Source organism: Psammomys obesus, unplaced genomic scaffold (genome assembly GCF_907164565.1).
Source record: "Psammomys obesus unplaced genomic scaffold, mPsaObe1.curated_primary_1811, whole genome shotgun sequence".
Classification (NCBI taxonomy): domain Eukaryota; kingdom Metazoa; phylum Chordata; class Mammalia; order Rodentia; family Muridae; genus Psammomys; species Psammomys obesus.
The window spans coordinates 85,551-104,452 of NW_026590490.1; the positions used below are offsets into that span (position 1 = coordinate 85,551).

Here is an 18,902-nt window from a genome sequence, read left to right on the forward strand (position 1 = left end):
GAAAGATACACAAGAGACAACCTCATAATGAAAAACAGAAAATTCACACAAAACACACAGGTACACATTAATTAATATATTAAATATATCATATGAAAATACACACAACTTCTTATATTTGCAGATTCACAGATACATACAATCTTCACAGAGAGACTTACAAGCGTGTTTATGCTTTCATACACAAGCTCCAACATATCCTCTCCCCACCCACTACTCACCCAGGCAAATAAATGCATGCTTTCGTTAACACACTCAAGTTCACACACAAATCTCATCCTGCTTGTCTGGTTAGAGTCGAATGACTAATGGGAAACCATGCACAAAGGCAAATATCCTAGGAGAGGCCAGGACTGGGTTTACAGTGAAGCTGGTGGGATGGAATTAAGCCATCAGATGACAAACTTGTCTAGCCAGGCAGCAGTTGCTCAGCTGAGGCTACAGAGTTGGACACTGCACTGGATCCTGGGTGATGGTGCAAGCTTGCTTGCCTGATTTCCAGCTTCCGCCAAAGTTTAAGGTCATTCAGGGTCAAGCTCTGCTATCAGCCCACTCCCTGTACTGGCAACAGGCAGGAATCTCTGGGGATACAGAGAGTGCGGGCTGCTTTCCAACCTTAGGCTTGTCCTGACATAGTGCAATCCCAAGTGGTTAGCATTAATGACGGTTTACAACGGTGGGCCAAACACTGGGTTAATCCCTTCATGTACATGATTTCATTCTTACAACAGCTCTGTGAGGGGGTGGGGTGTGCCCAATCATCTCACCATTTAAGTGGCTGAGAAAACTGCCTGAGACACAAAACCACTCAGCAAGGGAGACAAGGAGCTGAAATTCAACCTCGTCTTATTCTATTCTTCCCTAGGTTTGGGTCGTAAAGCGTGCAAACGAGTTTGTCCCCAACGCCAGAAGCTTGCTTATTGTGCTCACGATGGGACTCCAGGCCGCCCCATCCGGCTTAGCCCAAGGGCAGGCCCTTGGCAGGTGCTTGCTGAGGGCACTGGGGTTGGTTTGCGGAAGTTGTCAGCAAGAGCTTCAGTTTCCCCATCTCTGAAATGGATAACAGCGCTGACCCCGCAGGGCCAAGGCCAGGCTGTCTTGAGCAGAAGTAGTGCGGAGCTCCATCTACATCACCGCTGCCACCTTCTGTGACCATCCCAGGGATGCAGCCTAGTCCCCGCCCGAGCCCGGGGTGCGGCTCCAGAGTCCTCATTGTTCAGAAGGGCGGAGACACTGCCCACTGGGGATCCCCGCCTCGGGTCCAGCTCCCAGCCCAGTGGAACAGATGACTTGGCCCAGCGTCTATCGCGCGGGCCGCGTCCTTTGTCTGCTCGATGGCGCCGGCTGCCCGAGGCCCGCGCCCGGCTCTGTGGGTAGACAAAGCCGGGGCCGACGCCGCAAACCCTACCGGCACCAACGCGGCTCGGGCCTCCTGATGTTCCGCCTTCTTCCTTCTGAGACCTCTGATTGGCCCGCGCCATTACAAAGAGGCCGGGAAGCGGGCGGGTCACGTGGGTAAGTATGGCTTTCTATTGGTCAGGCTCGGCTGCCTATCAAAGAGGGCGGGCAGTGCGCGCTCCGCCGGGTTGCTCCCTCTGTGCCGAGGCCCGCCCGCGGGGCCGGCCGCCTGTCAGAGGGAGGTGACGATGGAGCGCCCGGTGGTGGCAGCGGCGGCGACGGCTTCCTTGGTCGGACGGCAGGGAGAAGATGACTGACCGACCGACTAGATGAATGAATGAATGGCGGAGCCGAGCGCGCCATGAGGAGCCTGCCAAGCCTGGGCGGCCTCGCCCTGTTGTGCTGCGCGGCCGCGGCAGCCGCTTCAACAGCCCCGGCGGGGAATGTCACTGGTGGCGGCGGGGCCGAGGGGCAGGTGGTCGCGTCGCCCAACCCCGGGCTGCGGGACCAAGCCAGCCACCCCTTCCCTAAGGCCGAGGCTCCCACGGCGCAGGCCCCGCGGACCGGCCCCCCGCGCACCACGATCCTCAGAACTGGGGCTGCGACCCCGTCGACCGGCTACCTGGAGACCACTCCGTTCCGCACCACCGCAGGACCGGCTGCCACCCCCTTCCCGGTCCTCAGCCCCTCACCCGCCACCCCTTCGGAGGAAGGACGCACTCACGCCACCGAATCACCGCCCTCCAGACCCGCGCCCACCACCCTTGCGAGCACAGCTGGCCAGGCGCCGACCACCTCTGTAGTCACCACCGCTCAGGCTCCCAGCACTCCCGGGACCACGGCCGCCGAGTCTCAGGACAGTAGCAGCAGCAGCAACAGCGTCCCGCCCACCGCACCTGCCACCGAAGCCCCTGCTCCGCCTACCCCAGGTGAGTCCCTGTCCTGGCCTTCTGGACCTTCCCCAGCCACTGCCCATCTTCACCCCAACCTCTGTCACCCCGTCCCTGTTGCTTCTTGTCCTAGAGGCTCCCAAGGGGAGAAACAAGCTCCAGCTAGACTAAACCCCCAATGCCTCCAAAAAAGTCTTTTGTCCCCCCACCCAGGGCTGTATTCCATCCAGAGGGAGCAGCTGCTTTATGGAGAGCTTAGCATCTCTTCCTAAAACAAGGGTTTTCTGGCCTTTGTCAGAGTCCCAGAATGGACTCAAACTTTTGTATTGGATCCACCCAGAAGGCCACCCCGCCTAGGTTAGGGAAAGTTTGAAAGCTGGAAAGGTGCTTTATCAACACACAGGTAAAAACCTGAAGGGATTTCTCCAAAGCTCCAGTTTCCTTGTTTGTTTCTTTTTGTTGATGTAGGTAATAGATGCTCGTGTGTGTGTGTGTGTGTGTGTGTGTGTGTGTGTGTGTGTGTGGTTAGAAAAGATATAGAGTGGATTTTGCTTACAAACAGGCCACTTCAGGCCTGAAATTAAAAATAAAAATGGCATTGTAATCCATGTTTTCTCTGCAAATAAGTAGATTTGGTAAGTCATTTGGGACAGGTGTGTATCTAGGTTGAGCACGTTATAAATTAGGTTAAATCCTTTCTTGTATTACTTCATTCTGTCTCAATTCCAAGGTCAGTTCTTGGGAAAATGCCATTTAAGCAGGGATGCCCATTCCCCCCCCCCCCCGCCTTTTTTAAAACTAGGATGTTCCTTACTGCTGATGTTGACATACCAATTTCTGTTTGACCTCACAATAGGAAATATAGCTCTTCTGCTAGTGAAAGGCTTCAAGCAAAGTTAAGGGACAACTGCTATTCTTTCACCACTTTGTATCTGAAGTGGGCCAGAAACGCAACCAATAAGGCCCACCTCTTTAAGAAATTCGGCAAGTTTCTGAGATCTTCTGCTTATCCTTGGGGTGGAGATTTTGCCCAAAACACTTGTCTAGCTTGATCTGATCATTGACCTACTTCTTAGGCTCAATGGTTTTACTGTGGAGTCAGGTATGGATTTTGGACTATAATTGAGTTGGTAGAGGATTTTCCCAGATGGTTAACTCTTGAGTCGTATGTTGGAGCTTGTCAAAGGCATAAGTAGGAACGATTATAAAAGTAGATTATTCACCCCAGAAAAGCCACATTTGGATCTCTTTTAGTTTCGAGGAATGTATTAAGAAGGCATTTTTTTTTTTTTAAATCTGAGATGCTTTTTAGCGTTTATAGAGATTGACATATTACTAAAGTTAGCTTAGTATTTAAGTGTAGAGTCTGGGGTTCATATTTAGGTTTGAATTCCAACTTATTGCCCTCTTTGGTCTATGTAAGTAGGGACAGGTCACTTAAGCCTTGTGGTCTCACTTTCTTCAACCTCGAGCTGAAGGTTATCATAGTCCTTTTAGGTTTGCTCTGTAAATTATGTAAGTTGAACTGAGTGTGTATACTGATGTACTGAGGAAGCAAAGACAAGAGGATCAGGGGTACAAAGCCAGCCTTGACTACATACTACATTTAAGGCAACCTGGACTATCAAGAAAGAAAGAAAAAAAAAATAGTGGAGAGAGGAAAGAAAAAAAAATCACCAAGTTAATGCATACCCAACTAGTGCTTAGAACAGGTCCTGGTGCTTGATAAGCACCACATGTGTGTTGTGTTTCATTTATGACCAGCTCTTTTTTTTTTTCTGGTTAGAAAAATATTTGAGAAGCCAAGTGGGGATTTGTGATTTTTATACTTTGCTTTAGTAAATAGAAAAAGGGTAAGTTAGAATTTCTGGAGTTTTAAGTACATGACATTTAAGTAGCAGTTGCTTACTTTTGTTAGTGTCTGATAAATACACAGTTGATATCACTTCACTTTTGTCATTTTAAAAACACAAAGATATGATAGGCCATGGGGGGTTTCCCCTTCTCTGAAAAGAAAGGGAGGGGGCCATAGGGAGAAGTGAGGTGAGAGGAAGGGACTGGGAGGAGAAGAGGGAGGAGAACCTCCAATCAGGATATTAATTAATTATTTAAAACAATTCTTATTGTCAAAGAGATAATCAGAGGCCTACAAGAAAAAGGTAAAAGTTACTCCTTCATGCTAATTCTAGTTCCTAAAGCTTACTCCTCTTAGCGGTTATATCTTTTAAAAAATTTTGTCTGGACATACATCAACAAAAAATATTTTAAAAATAATTTTTAGGGCTCAGGGGTAGAGGCTTGTTTCATGTGAAAAGTCTCTGCCACCATCAAAACTTAATTAGTAGTTGATAATATTAAAATAGAATTGTTCTATACATATTATTTCATATTGGTGTATTCACTTAACTGTGAAAAACTGGATTATTTTTCATGTCAGTACCTATGATTTACCTTACTTCTTCCAATAGTTGTATTTTTCATTGTAAATATGCACAGCAAAAGCAGACTTGTTTAACCAGTTCCTTATTAATTCATTTAACCAGTTCCTAATTTATACACTCATAGATTGTTTTGAAAAGCACAGAAAAGAATGTATTCTTGTTAAATCCATGATTTATTATATTCTCTGATAGTTTGATACCCAATCAGTACTTAGAATTCAAATAAATTTTAAGTGAAGCAAAGCTGGGTTGATGTATTTACCATTTGAACTGTTTTTAGTATTTTCCATAATTTAACATCTGTATGGCTGTCTTTCTGTAGCATACACTTTAGGATATCAAACTGAGGTCATTTACCTTTGCCTAAATAGTGTATAATTTATACTCTTCTATGAATTCTTCTATTGTGTACGTTTATTTCTCAATGGCTTGACTAACTTTGTGACCTACCTGTAGGCAATTTTAGCCTTATAGTGATATAATCAAGTTGGCCTTTTAAATTGTAGCATGGGCTCCATTCTATTTCCGATAGTAAACATAGCTTGTCAAAAGAGGAAAACTTCCATATGATTTATTTTTATTTTTAAAGTTTTTTTTTTCATTTTTATTATTAGTTACATTTTATTTACTCTGTATCTCAGCTATACCCTACTCCCTCATTCCCTCCCAATCTAACCCTCCCTCCCTTATCTCCTCCCTGCCCCTTTCCAAGTCCATTGATTGGGGAGGACCTCCTCCCCTTTCATCTGACCCTGTTTTATCGGGTATCTTCAGGACTGGCTGCAAAGTCCTCCTCTGTGGCCTAGCAGGACTGCTCCTCCCTTGGGGGGTGGGGAGGTCAAAGAGCCTGCCATTGAGTTCCTGTCAGAAATAGTCCTTGTTCCCCTCACTATGGGAAACCAGTTGGTTACTGAGCTACCATGGGCTTCATCCGAGCAGAGGTTCTAGGTTATATCCATATGTTATGTTGTTGACTAATTGAATATATCAAGGTATCAAAGTATCCTAACTTATATATGTAAAAAATATGTATTGGATAAATTTTCTTTTATCTGAACTTAGAAGCTTTTATGATTTTCTAAAATGTAATTTGAAACATTTGCCAAGCTCCTAGGTTATGTTAAACTCACATGGATAAATCTCAAATTGTACTCCACCCAGGTTGTTCACATGACTTGCAGGTTGTTTCTACAGACCAAGTCTAAGGACAAGTCTGGGCAGGTTATTAATAACTCACTGGAAATATGAAATTCCTAGATGGTAAAACATTTTGGAAGGGAAGGGATAGTAGTTTAGATTAGTTCTCACAGGTCTTTTTCAGCTTTTAAGTTCTGTGATGATTAGATGTGCATGACTCAATGTACGTTTACACCGCATAAGGAGTCTTAATTATTTACTTATGATCCAGACTACAAGAGTAGACTCTAAGCAAGGCACAACATCCAGTTTGAAATCTCTAACTACTATAACATATGAATGCAGTGTTAAAAATGAATTCTATTTTATTTGCATGTTTTTGTTTAAGATAGGGTTTAGTTCTAGAGCTCAGTTTGGCCAGGAACTTGCTATGTAGCTCAGTCTGACCTCTAACTTGTCATCCTCTTGCTGTTACCTGCTACGTAGTTGGAGGTGCCACCATACCTATCACTTTAGAGTTTATTTGAAAAGAACATTTTAGAAACCCAGGATCCTCCTAGCTAAAATAGAAGATGCTTTCTTTAGCCTAACAGTCTGTACTGTTAAAGCCCTGAGTCTTACTTTGTGACTGCAGCATTTATGGAAATAAAAACTGAACATACTCCAATGATAATACAGGTTCAAAGTCTTTTGTCAAAAACCTTTTGTCTTTTGTTCAAAGTCTTTTGTATATATATTCGAGAACTTTTCAGATTTTAGGAAGTTGACCAGTACATCCTGGTGAAGATGGGAGAATATCTAGAATCAGATTTATGAAGATACCCATATCAACATGCACGCTCAGTGGGAGAAAGAGGCCTTGCATTTGATCAGGTCAGGCTTTGTTGTCATGCATATTTAGGGAAGGGCTTACAGGACAGACATCATGGTTCTTTACCTGTCTTGGAGTACATATAAGTACTTCGCTCCTTGCCTTAGATAAGGTTTCACTATGTTGTCCGGGCTGGTCTTGTATTCATGGGCTTAAGCCATCCTTCTGCCTCAGCCTAATTGAGTAACTGGAATTACAGAAACTCGTCATTGTGCCTGGTTCATAATAACTTTCTTCAGCATTTGTTGGGCCAAGGCCTTGCATCATCTGGCTAATACTTATAAACCTCACTCAAGCCCTAGCTTTGCTTGTTAGCATTTGGCAAAAGCAGGGTGAAACAAAATCCTAGCTCAACCCTTACAGGACAGAAGAGTCCTGTGGCCAATATTTCTCTGTGCCTGCCTGGGAAGGGGACTAGGTGATCCGAGACAGGCTCTTCTGTCTTGGGAGAGGGGCTCTAGGCCACTGATATCAAGAGTAGTTCAGAGCTGGGGGCTTCTCTATGACTACTGTTTAGAAGCATTATGGGTTACTTCTTGTCAGAGCAGTTTGGGTGCCAATACTAAACCCTATCCCTTCCCTATGCTAGTTGTAGCTTTGTCCTAGAATTGGGCTGCCCACTTTATACCCCAAGGACAGGAGTAGGTTACAGGGAAAACACAAGGAATACATCTGTGTAAAGACAGGTGGGCACTGGGGACTGAGAACGCCAAGCACAGCCTTCTTATCTGAAAACAAGATGAGAGTCCAGTGGGCTCTTTCTCTCTCCTGCCTTAGGGCCAGACTGAAGTAGTGGGTGAGTGAAGGTTAACACCATGAAGAGATTACCAGTGGTAGGGGCCTCACTGTGCTTTTGTTAGAAGGGGTCCATTTAAGGCTAATGAAGCTTAAGCCCCCTTTGGAATCTGTTCTAAATCTTGGTATCTTTTGCTACTAAGAGTTATTTTTTATTTTAGATTTTCTGCTATTTAACACTAGGTTTGAGGGTTGTAGACCACTAATTGCAAACATGTTGTGTTCCTGGCACAAAATGTCTTACATGTATTAACTTTTTTAATCCTTAGAACAGTGAGGTACTAAGTTATGTAGTATGATCCTCATTTTTTCTGGTGCTGGGCATTAAATCCAGGCCCTTACATATGATAAACACATACTCCTCCTTTGAGTTTTAACTTCCACCTCTTTTTTATAAATAAGCAGTGCTCTTTGGTTTTTACTCTATTTTGTGCTGTTAGTCCATCTTTAACTTTTTGTTTTATAATTGTTTATGGCTGTGATATTAAAATGTAGCTCATCCTTTTGATTAGGGTTTAATCTTGCTTTGATTGATATATTTATCTGAATTGTCTTTAGGTCCAGACATAGGGACTTCTTACATTTACTGTATCTTATTCCTATCTTTGGTGCCTAGTTTTGTGTAGAAATTCCTTTGCCTGATTAGTTTCTGGAATAACATAAATGCCATAACATTAGTTTAGAATATTTTGAATAAAGTCTCCAGGAAGCCTTCTGGCTAGTTGAAAATTGAAATAATCTGACTAGGCCTTTTTATCTTGATTTAACTAAAGACTCATAAAATTAAAGTGCATTACTTTTCATCTTAGTGTCCTAAACATGTGTGCATTACCTTCCAGACGTCCTGGCACCCTTTTAAAAAAGAATGGACCAAAGTATTACTGTGCAGTTTTTACTGATGGGTAAATTATAGGTGGATAGATTACTGCTCAAGGGTATTTCACAGAGCAGAAGCAAATAGAGATAGATGATCTTGTTTAGCTGAAAGAATGTTAGATGTTAGATGATATTTTTAGTTACATATACCTTTAATCTATGCTTTTTTAGGGTCAGATGGAAGGGGAGGAGGACCTCCTCTATCAGTGGGCTTGGAAAGGGGCAGGGAGGAGATGAAGGAGGGGAGGGTGGGATTGGGAGGGAATGAGGGAGGAGGCCATGGCTGGGATACAAAGTAAATAACCTGTGATTAATATAAAAAATAAAAATTATAAAAAAAGAAAAAAAAGACAGCTAAATAAAATATCTAAAAAGAATTAAAAAAAAAATCCATGCTTTTTTTTTTGCCTTGATCTTCATGTCTTTTAGGTCTTTTTAAAGTATAGCTTTTAGTTTATCTTTTTTGTTTTGTTTTTATTTTATGGAAACATCTATACTACCTATACGTGTAACTTTAAAAGATTTTGCTTTTTTTTTTCAATGTGTTCCAAATGTTTTATTGTGTTGTCTTTTCATTTTCAAGGGAGATTTTGTTTTAATTGTGATAAAGAATATAAAAGTTATGCCAAGATTCATATGTGCTTGAATCACAATAAATGTTTGCTCAAAAGTAGCAACCTTTTAGGTCTTTCTGTGCAGGTACATCCAATAAATTTATGTCAAAATAATCTCTCTAGTCAGAGGATCTTTCCCTATTTCCTTCTTCTCTATTTGCTCATGTTTTCAGTGCAAATTCCTCCTTGTGTTCCTCCTCTCTGTCTCATTCTTGGGCCCTACCCCTCTTTCCCTGTTATTCAAGGAGCCAAATTACCCTCTCTAGTGAACAATTTACCACTTTGTCCTCCTTCAGTGCCTCTTCAAAGCCTGATTCTTCCAAGAGATCTTTCTAGATGAACAAAAAGTTCTTGAAGATGTCTTGGTATCAGGGTGCATGGGGCTGAACCCTTTTCATGCAGGACAAAACCTGTCTTTTTCTGTGAATGCCTTTTTCTGATGATTTGGTTTTAGTCTATTTAATTTAGATTGTTAAGCCTACTTGATAAGGAAATATAATCATGTATATAATGAATATATGTGCTTCTTTTTATTTTTCAATACACGGTGCCAAAGAGTAATGGAGAAAAGATTTTCCCCTGTTTTTTGTTGTGTTTTGCTTCCTAGTGCTAGAAATAAAAAAATTTGGATAACAGTTTTGAATACTGGTCAAGCACTCCACCACTGAGTTATTTGCCAAAGCTTTGGGTCTTTTTATTTTTCAGCTTTCTATTCCTTCTGAGGAATAATAAAGAAAAAGGATTTTTTTAACAACAAAACATAAAGTATTTTAAGGAGTAATTTCCTTTTTATTTTATAAATAGTATGAGCTGTTTTTGATACATTGATGTGGCATATGACTCTTAATTTGGCTAAGAAATAAATTCTTTGACCTTTGGAATGACAGAATTTTCCCTGTAGAAATACAATTGAAGTTAATGGTGAACAGAATGCTTCTAATAATTAACAAGTATGGTTTTCAAAGTGCTCTTAGAATCCTCTAGAGTTTTCCATTTACCTTGAGGTTAATTTCTGTGTATTATATTAGTGCAAAAGGGCTCAGCTTCTGTCCTCTATTGATTCTGTTATTGGTAAGTTGATAGGTTTCACATTTGATAATTTTTATTGTTAGCTGTTGTCCTTGGAGTTTATTTGTTGAGTTTAATCCTTTGGCTGGTTAGGTGCTCATATTTAAATAGCAGAAAAACGGTGGTTAGAGATTAGGATTAGTGTCTTTTCTAGACAGTAAATGGGGCTCCATATAATAAAAACCCAGTCATAACTGAAAATAAATGATGCTGGAAATAGCAAGTTTAGCTATGGAATTTGATTGGAAAACTCAAATAAATTTTTCTTCTTCATCTTAAAATTTTTATTTAGGAATAGGAATAGTAGGAATCTGTTTGGAAATATCTTAATCTACTTCTTCAGTTGTGTTGCCCCAAATGAGTCTGCTGTAGAAAAGAGACTTCCATTTTACCTCTTCTTTCTAATCTGGTATTTAACTCTGTGGCAAGGAAGATAATATGACCAGTTGCTTGTCAGGATTTTATATATCATTTTTTCTTAAACAATAAAGGAATTAAATGCTATCACCCTCATCTAATAGATGGCAAATACTGGGACTCAAGAAGCTTAAGAGGAAAGGAGAAGGCCAGTGAGATGAGTTAGCTGGTAAAAGTGATCCTTATTACTTGATAACCTGGGTTCATTCCCTTGGAACCACATGGTAGAAAGAGAGAACTGGATCTAACAAGGTTTTCTCTGACTCCATATGTGTATGTAAGCTTACTCTCACATGTAAGCATGCCTGCATACCAGATCTGCCTTTACACTACACAAACATAATGAGAGAGAAGAGAATAGACTCCCATAGTTGTCCTCTGACCTCCCCCACACACTTGCCATGGTACATACACAAAACAAATGCATATAATTTCTTAAGAGATAGTTTGTATTTATATCCCCACTGATCAGCCTCAATTAGATTTTCAGTATTTAGTGATCAAATAAATGAAGAAAAAGTGGTTGGTAGTTAGAGTAGGTAGTTGGTAGGCATGCAGTATATTCTTAAGGAAAATAATGTAATTATGATCTCTCTTAAAATGAACTTCCCTCTAGCTTTTCACTTTTGCTCATATTAATGAGGCATGTGGAACTCTTGAGAGATCATGTGTTACACTAATTATTCATTTTTACTACATGACTTTGTCCCTTCTATTTTTCTTAGTTAAAAGAAAAACCAAAATAGACAAGTGAGAATCTGATGACTTTTGTGAAAAGCATAGCTAGTTTAGAAAACTGACAAGAAGTCTGTAAGTTATGGGACTTGAGGTCCTCCTACTAATCTCCTGATTTGAGCAAATAATTTCATTTATAGAATAAGATGAGACTTTTGGCTTTTAAATTGTGTTATTTGGGTACTTGTGCTTCCTCAGATGTGTTTGGTGTCTAACACTGGGATGAGAGAGGTCAGATGGGTGTATTCATGCAATCATCAACATGCAGTTCCATTTTTTACTCCTATACACTACCTGCACTCCAGTCAACTATATTCTCATCTGGTTTGTATAACGGGAACTTTGTTTTATTAAGATTTAAATAAGAATTATCCTACTCTAAAGTTTATGGCAAATAAATTATACTAGTTTCTGAATTAATATGCAATTATTGAAAACCTTTGAATAGGTAGCAAAATGCTTAGGAAAGAGATCTACCAAAATAGAACTTGATGGAAGCTAAATAATTATGGGTAAATTTTACAACTCTATGTTTTGATGAAATTTTCAAGTTGTTTTCCATTTACTGTATCCAATTTTGATTTTATAGTTGTAACTATAAAGTGAAAACAATGGACAAAATTTGTGATAAGCACGGTAAATCTCTATATACATGAGATTAAGTCAGCTGAAAAGACACAGTCATGTAATTGGCTTAGCAAGTTTGATCTGCATCTGAGATATTTGCTCAGTGTCAGTGAGATGTAATTCTGCAGAAGATGCTGTCCAAGATAGGAAACCTTCTGAGGCTTGACAAAACTTAGGCAGATAGAGACCATGGAATCTATCTATTTATCTCTCTGTCTATCTATCTATCTATCTATCTATCTATCTATCTATCTATCTATCTATTTTTTAGAAAAGATTAACTGTAGTCTTCTATAAAAACTGAACATAGGAAATTGGGTCTTTTCTCAATTTTATCTAATCTAAAGGACTTGAAACATACATTTTAAAATTAATTTTAATTAATATACCTGCAGAGATTAGATTAGATATCTTTCACCTTGTATAAAAATCAATTCAAAGTGGACCAAAGACCTTAATTTAAAACCTGAAACACTACAGCTTCTAGAAGAAAGCATAGGAGATACCCTTGAAAATATTGAGGTTGGCAAGAACATTTTAATAGAACACTCATCACAGAAACTAACCTCAAGTATCAGTAGATAGGACTTCATGAAAAGTTTCTAATCAGCTAAGGAAACAGCAGAGCAAACAGCCCACATAATGGGAGAAAAATCTTTACTACACATCTGATAAGGAGCTAAAATCCAGAATTTACAAAGAATTGCTGAAATTAAATACCAAGGAAATGACTATGGGCAAATGAAAATATATACTTTTCAAAAAGAGGAAACATAAATAGCCAATAACTATTTTTAAAAATGCTCTAGCCATTGGAAAAATGTAGATTAAACTATTGAGATGCCACCTCATCCTAGTCAGAATAGTTATCACCAATAAATGTGACAAATACTGGACATGATGTGGAAAGAAAAAAAGTTATTCACTGTTGGTAGGGGTGCAAATTAATACAACCATTGTGAAAATTAGTTCGAATATTTCTGAAAAAATTAGAAATAGAGCTATCATGTGACCCAGCTATTTCACCCCTGGGCATATACCCAGAGAATTCTAAATCCTACCACAAGATATTTGCACCCTCATGTTTATTGCTACTTTATTTACTATAGTAATCAACCTAGTTGTCAATCAACAGATGAATGTGTAATGAAAATTTACTATACATAAAAATGGAATACTATTCAGCTATAAAGAAAAATGAAGTCACAAAATTTGCAGGGAAATGAATGGACTTAAAAGAAGACAAGAAAGGCTATTAGGGGATGAGGAAAGATTGGATCCAGGTAATGGACACAAGTTATGAAAGAGGATATAAAGCTACTTGTTTTCCTAGTTTAAATTCTGTCATGTATTTTTTTTTTATTTTTGATGATAGATAAATATGCATAAAAATATATTTGGTAATGAGAGTATAAAAACCAGTGTGACACTTCAGAGCTTTGGTTCCCAACACTATTCTAACTGTATAAAAGTTTATTGAGTTGTACAGTTTTGGGGTCTGGTTAATTTTGGTGTATATTTTTTTACTTGCAATTTTTAAAATATATAATAAAAATGTAAGTACAAATTAATTTTTAATAAATTTAAATTATTAAAATAGATGCTGTTTAAACTTAAAAGTACTTGAATCATGGCATTTTTTTTTAACTGTCTTTTACTAATAGAACTCTAATTGTTTTTTTTTTTTCCCCCTTAAAGACACAGAGCCTGCCAGAAGTTTGGTTTCAATCTGCCCATATGTTTTGCAATTAGATCAGATGGGGTTGCTTTTATACTGGTAATAGAACAGCTGTTCTATATGATGCCTTGCCAGGGAGACAGCTAAGCTCTAAGGAAAGGAGAAATTCATTTGGAAGAAGGAATGTGTTCTGCCTAGTCAAAGAGAAAGTGATAAGGAGCAGGAATGTTTTCAGTTTGCAAGAGGAATGTTAAATAAATTTTAGTTAGTCAACATTAGGCCCTTGAGATAACTGATTTTTAAAGCGTGTTTCAGTCTTGCATGGTTCTTAGCAACTAGCATATTTCCAGTGATGATCTTATATTTTCACAATTTATTTTAAATCTGGTGCTTCTGTTTCATGAATGTGGGCAGAGAAGTGAGCCATGAGGACATGGTAGTCCCCAGTTCCTTTTAATTTTAATGCTCATTAAAGATGATTTTTTTTGTATGTTATAGGAAATTTTTGGATATTGGCCACTCTGAAGGAAATTGGTTGAAATAAATAGGTTTTCTTCAGTCTTGTTAGTCACTTATAGAAATGTAATCCATGTGTGGGAAGGGTTACTGGGAATAATGGTGGGTAGTAAGGGTGGTCAGCATTCCAGCATGATGTTTCTGTCTTACTTTCCTGCTGATGCTTGGTGAAAAGAAGATATCAGGCCTTTGCTGCTGTATATTTCTCATTTGGCTTTATGTTCCTTACAGTTATAGTTTTGTGTATAGCACTAATGGGGTAAAGCCCCACCCATGGTAATGTGGGGGATAATGAATAGCTAGAAGTATATCAAACATACAAAGCAATTTGAATGTTGGGTGTTATTATACTGAATTATTGGTGTATTGCCTGCAAACCTGTCCTGTTTAACTGGTTTTAATTTTTATGTTAGTTTGTTGCTTCAACTTGTCCACAAATGCAGGACTGAATGGTTCAGTTAACCAGTGAAATGGCAGTCAGAACTAAATTTCAGTCCTTCTTTCATTGATTTTGTGTGTTATTGAACAAATTTTCTAATGGTCTTGTATCAGTTTCCTTACCTACAAAATGAAATATATTTTTTAAGTCTCTCAAGGTTTTTGCGAAGTAACATGTAACTTAATTTGGGTTTTTCTCAAACACAAAGACTTTATAGAGTTCAAACTGTTTTCTAGTATTTTTTATATTATATAGTTTATGTTCATTTATAATACAATGTGAATAAGATATCATTGTAAAAAAAACCCAGAAAACCACACATATCAATTTGTGACTTTATATATGTTATATTTTTTAGTATTTTTATTTACTTTTTTGTATAATCAATTGAGCTACTTTATTTTTAAAGTTTGGGATACTTCAGTGCTATTCTTTGTTGATGACCTTGATGAAATAAAACATAATAAATTTTGCTTTATAAATATTTAATGTTTTAATTTGTTTTTGTTTGCTTGCTAATTTTCATTTTGGGGACAAGGACTCACTGTCTAGACTGAAATTTCACTGTAAGATGGCTGTGAGCTTAGGATCTTCCTGTTCCTGTCTCTTCTCTTCTGGGATTATAGGCATGTGCCTGATTCATTGTTCTACTTTTCTGAATGGATTTTACATAACCATTTTATGTATATTTAAATATATAAATATGTGTTTTAGAGTATGTATGCAATTAAAAACTTAAAAAGTGAGTCCAGATATAATGAAAGTGACATTTTAGCGGTAACTGCAGGTTTTTTTTTAAAATATCAACATTGTTTTTCTTCCCTTCTCTGCCATGGAGACAATTCTCTATGGATTATAATGCATAGAAACCATTCTTTCACATAACTTCACACATTTAAATCTTTCAAAATGAGATGGCTTCCAATTGAAGTTGAAAATAGAACCTTTAGTGTTATTATATTAATTTATTTTATCAAACACTGAAAGCTTGGTATGTTCAAATTACTATATTAGGTGCCTCCTAATATTTACAGGGGAAAATTATCCTATAAAGCTTTTTATTACCAAGTTTAATATTTTATTGCTATGCATATCACTCCATTTCTCACAGTAATAAATGAGATCACTTATTTGTTAAGAGAACAAAAACACAAGTTGAATGTAGCTCCCTGAAGTCAAATATATGACAGATCCACATGGATACATTCACCATATTTAAACAATTTATTCATCTCCATCAAGAGTACCAATTTACTTTAGATAGTGACCTAAGATGATTTGCTTGGTATTCCTTGGCAGAGCCAGATCAGTGCCTTGGTTTTTGTGTCTTTCCAGTACAACCATTCTTTTTTTTTTTTTTTTTTTTTTTTGGGGGGGGGGGAGGTACAGGTTTCAAGGGGCCCTGAAAGCCTAATGCAGTCTGGAACTAAGCCTGCCATATAGAATTTTCAGTCCTCTGGTAAGAAGCTATGGTGCCCATCTGCCCAGCTTATGTATTGCCAGAATGCTTAGGACATGTCTTAACAGTAGCTCTGGCCTTCCAGAAACTCATATCTGTTCTATACAATGATCTGTGTTTTCTGAATTTTGAACCTTGAAATTGAGAGTAAATCATAATGCTCTTGAGAAAGGATTAAATAATTTAATGTCTGTGGAACTGTTAAATAATCAACACCTAATTATGACTCCACATGTGAAACACTCAAAATTAGCTGTCATTATTATTAATATTGCCTTATTACCGATCAATAATGTTCGGATAACATTAGAGAAAACATTGTCTATAATTGCAGATTAATAAACTTATCATCTTCCTTGACAGTCTGACAAGACTGTAATAATCTGGAAGACATATACGTTGTCCCAGACCAACCTTCTGTAATAAGTGTGTCTAATATGCAGGGTAGGACTAGTGTTCTTGCAAAGGCTACACACTATACTTTACAGGAGCCTAGCTCAAGTGGTAATCATCCCAAGCTGTGTTGCCAGACATGACAGCACTGGGCTACCTGGAAGCTATTTTCAAAAGGCAAAAAAGCAATTAGGAATAAAGGAGGGTGTAAAGAGCAGCCTGAGCTACTTGAGACCTTACTTAAGAAAACAAACAAACAACAACAACAACAAATACTCTGAGATTCTACCTCACACCCATCAGAATGGCTAAGATCAAAACTCAAGGGATGACAAATGCTGGAGAGGTTGTGGAGAATGGGGAACCCTCCTCCACTGCTGGTGGGAATGTAACCTTGTATAATCACTTTAGAAATCAATCTGGTCCTTTCTCAGAAAATTAGGAATAGTGCTCAAGATCCAGCTAAACTACTCCTGGGCATATATCTAAAAGATGCTAAACCATACAACAAGGAGATTTGCTCAACCATGTTTGTAGCAGTATTATTCCTAATAGCCAGAATCTGGAGACAACCTAGATGTCCCTCAACTGAAGAATGGATGCAGAAAGTGTGGTACATTTTCACAACGGAATACTACTTCGCTATTAAAAAAAAAAAAGGAAATCATGAAATTTGCAGGCTAATGGTAGGAATTAGAAAAGATCATCCTGAGTGAGGTAACCCAGAAGCAGAAAGACGCATATGGTATATACTCACTTATAAGTGTATATTATCCATATAATATAGGATAAACATACTAAAATCTATAGTCCTAAAGAAGCTAAACAGCAGAGAGGGCTCTAGGGAAGAGGCCGAAACCTCATTCAGAAAGGCAAACAGGTTAGACATGAAAAGTAGGAGAAGACAAGGAACAGGACAGGAGCCTTCCACAGGGGAGCTCTGGAAGACTCTACCAATCAGGGTATCGAAGCCGATACTGAGACTCATAGCCAAACTTTGGGCAGAGTGCAGGAAACCTTATGAAAGAAGAGGGAGATAGAAAGACCTGGAGGGGACAGGAACTCCACAAAGAGACCAACAGAGACAAAAATCCTGGGCCCAGGGGGCCTGCAGAGACCAATACTCCAGCCAAGGACCATGCATGTAGAGGACGTAGACCCCCTGCTCAGTTTCCAAGTGGGTCCCCTAGTAAAGGGATCAGGGGCTGTCTCTGACATGAGCTCAGTGGCTGGCTCTTTGATCACCTCCTCCTGGGGACGGGGCAGCCTTGCCAACCCACAGAGGAACACAATACAGCCAGTCCTGATGAGACCTGATAGGCCAGGGTCAGATAGAAGGGGAGGAGGACCTCTCCTATCAGTGGACAAGGGAAAGGGCATAGGGGAAGAAGAGGAATGGTGGGTGGGACTCAGAGGAGTTGGAGGCGGCTACAACCAGGATACAAAGTGAATGAATTGTAATAAATAAATTAATTAATTAAAATAAAAGCCCAGAGAAGAAAAACCAGAAGCAAAAAATGATCACATAGGTAGGACTTTAAGGAGTCTCTGGAATAGCCATTGTCCAGTCTGGTAGATATAGATGTACATTCCTCTGGGATCTTCTGTTACTACCAGGCCACAGTCACAAATGGCCTAGCAAAGTGAAAGTAAGAGTTTGTGTTCAATTCTATATTGTTACCACATTGTTCTTTCTTAAAGGATACCAAATACACTTTTCATTTACAAGTGCAAGTTATATAGGCTACCTGTCATTTAATACTACCCCTGAAACATGAGTTTAATAATGCTTACTTAATAGATTTCTTGAGTGTTAGCTCTTATCATTTAAACCCAGCTTTGCCTGACTCCAAAGTCTATACAGTTTTTCCTCTGACTAAATTGTGTTGCATTGCCAAAGCAGATGGAAGTAGCAGAAAATGGAATAAAGAATCAAGTGGGTACAGAACTCATTTTGGCTTCTGATTTTCTCACCTTTTCTAGCCTCCTCCAGCAAGCTCATACTTTTTCTTTCTCAGCGCTTGGTTTCAGTTGACACAGTGATACATGTTTACTGTCAGTAGCTCCTACAAAAATCAAAATTAGATCAAAGAGTCTTTCTCAAAGGCAAATATGGGTGTGGAGTAGGAGTAAAAAGAAGAGTTTGTGGTAAGAATAAGATGAGGACAAACAGGTGGATGCGCATGGAAATTGTAAAATAGAACCAAGGAGTAACTGTGAGACTTGTCCTTTCAGTACCAGCTTCAGTTGGAGCTGACAGATAACCAGGTAGTGCTTGTTAGAATTTGGCAAGTGATACCACACACTTTGAAATGGAAGTATTGATTTCTCTTGACTGACATCTAGACCTTTCAAGTTAACCTAGTATAGACTCTAGATCAAGTTTTTGATGTATATTAACACTATACAAAATCATAAGAGACTCAGATTTATAAATGTGTGTCAGACTTCTGCCAGTCACTTCAGGTTGCAGCCCTCTCCCCATTTTCAGTTGAAAAGTTAGTTTCTCTCAATCAAAAGAATAGTTATTATTTCAGCTATAGGCCCA

The 18,902-nt window shown here is 38.9% G+C and overlaps 1 protein-coding gene across 2 annotated transcripts in view; it reads left to right on the forward strand.

Annotated features, from left to right (window-relative positions):
- The first annotated feature begins 1,618 nt into the window (after nt 1-1,618).
- The window catches only part of Megf9 (multiple EGF like domains 9), a 124,901-nt gene continuing 107,617 nt past the window's right edge, over nt 1,619-18,902 (forward strand). For both annotated transcript variants that reach the window (XM_055607539.1, XM_055607540.1), the window contains exon 1: nt 1,619-2,327. In XM_055607539.1, coding sequence (XP_055463514.1) covers nt 1,736-2,327 — 592 coding nt within the window. In that variant the 5' untranslated portion in view covers nt 1,619-1,735. The remainder of the gene's footprint in view (nt 2,328-18,902) is intronic.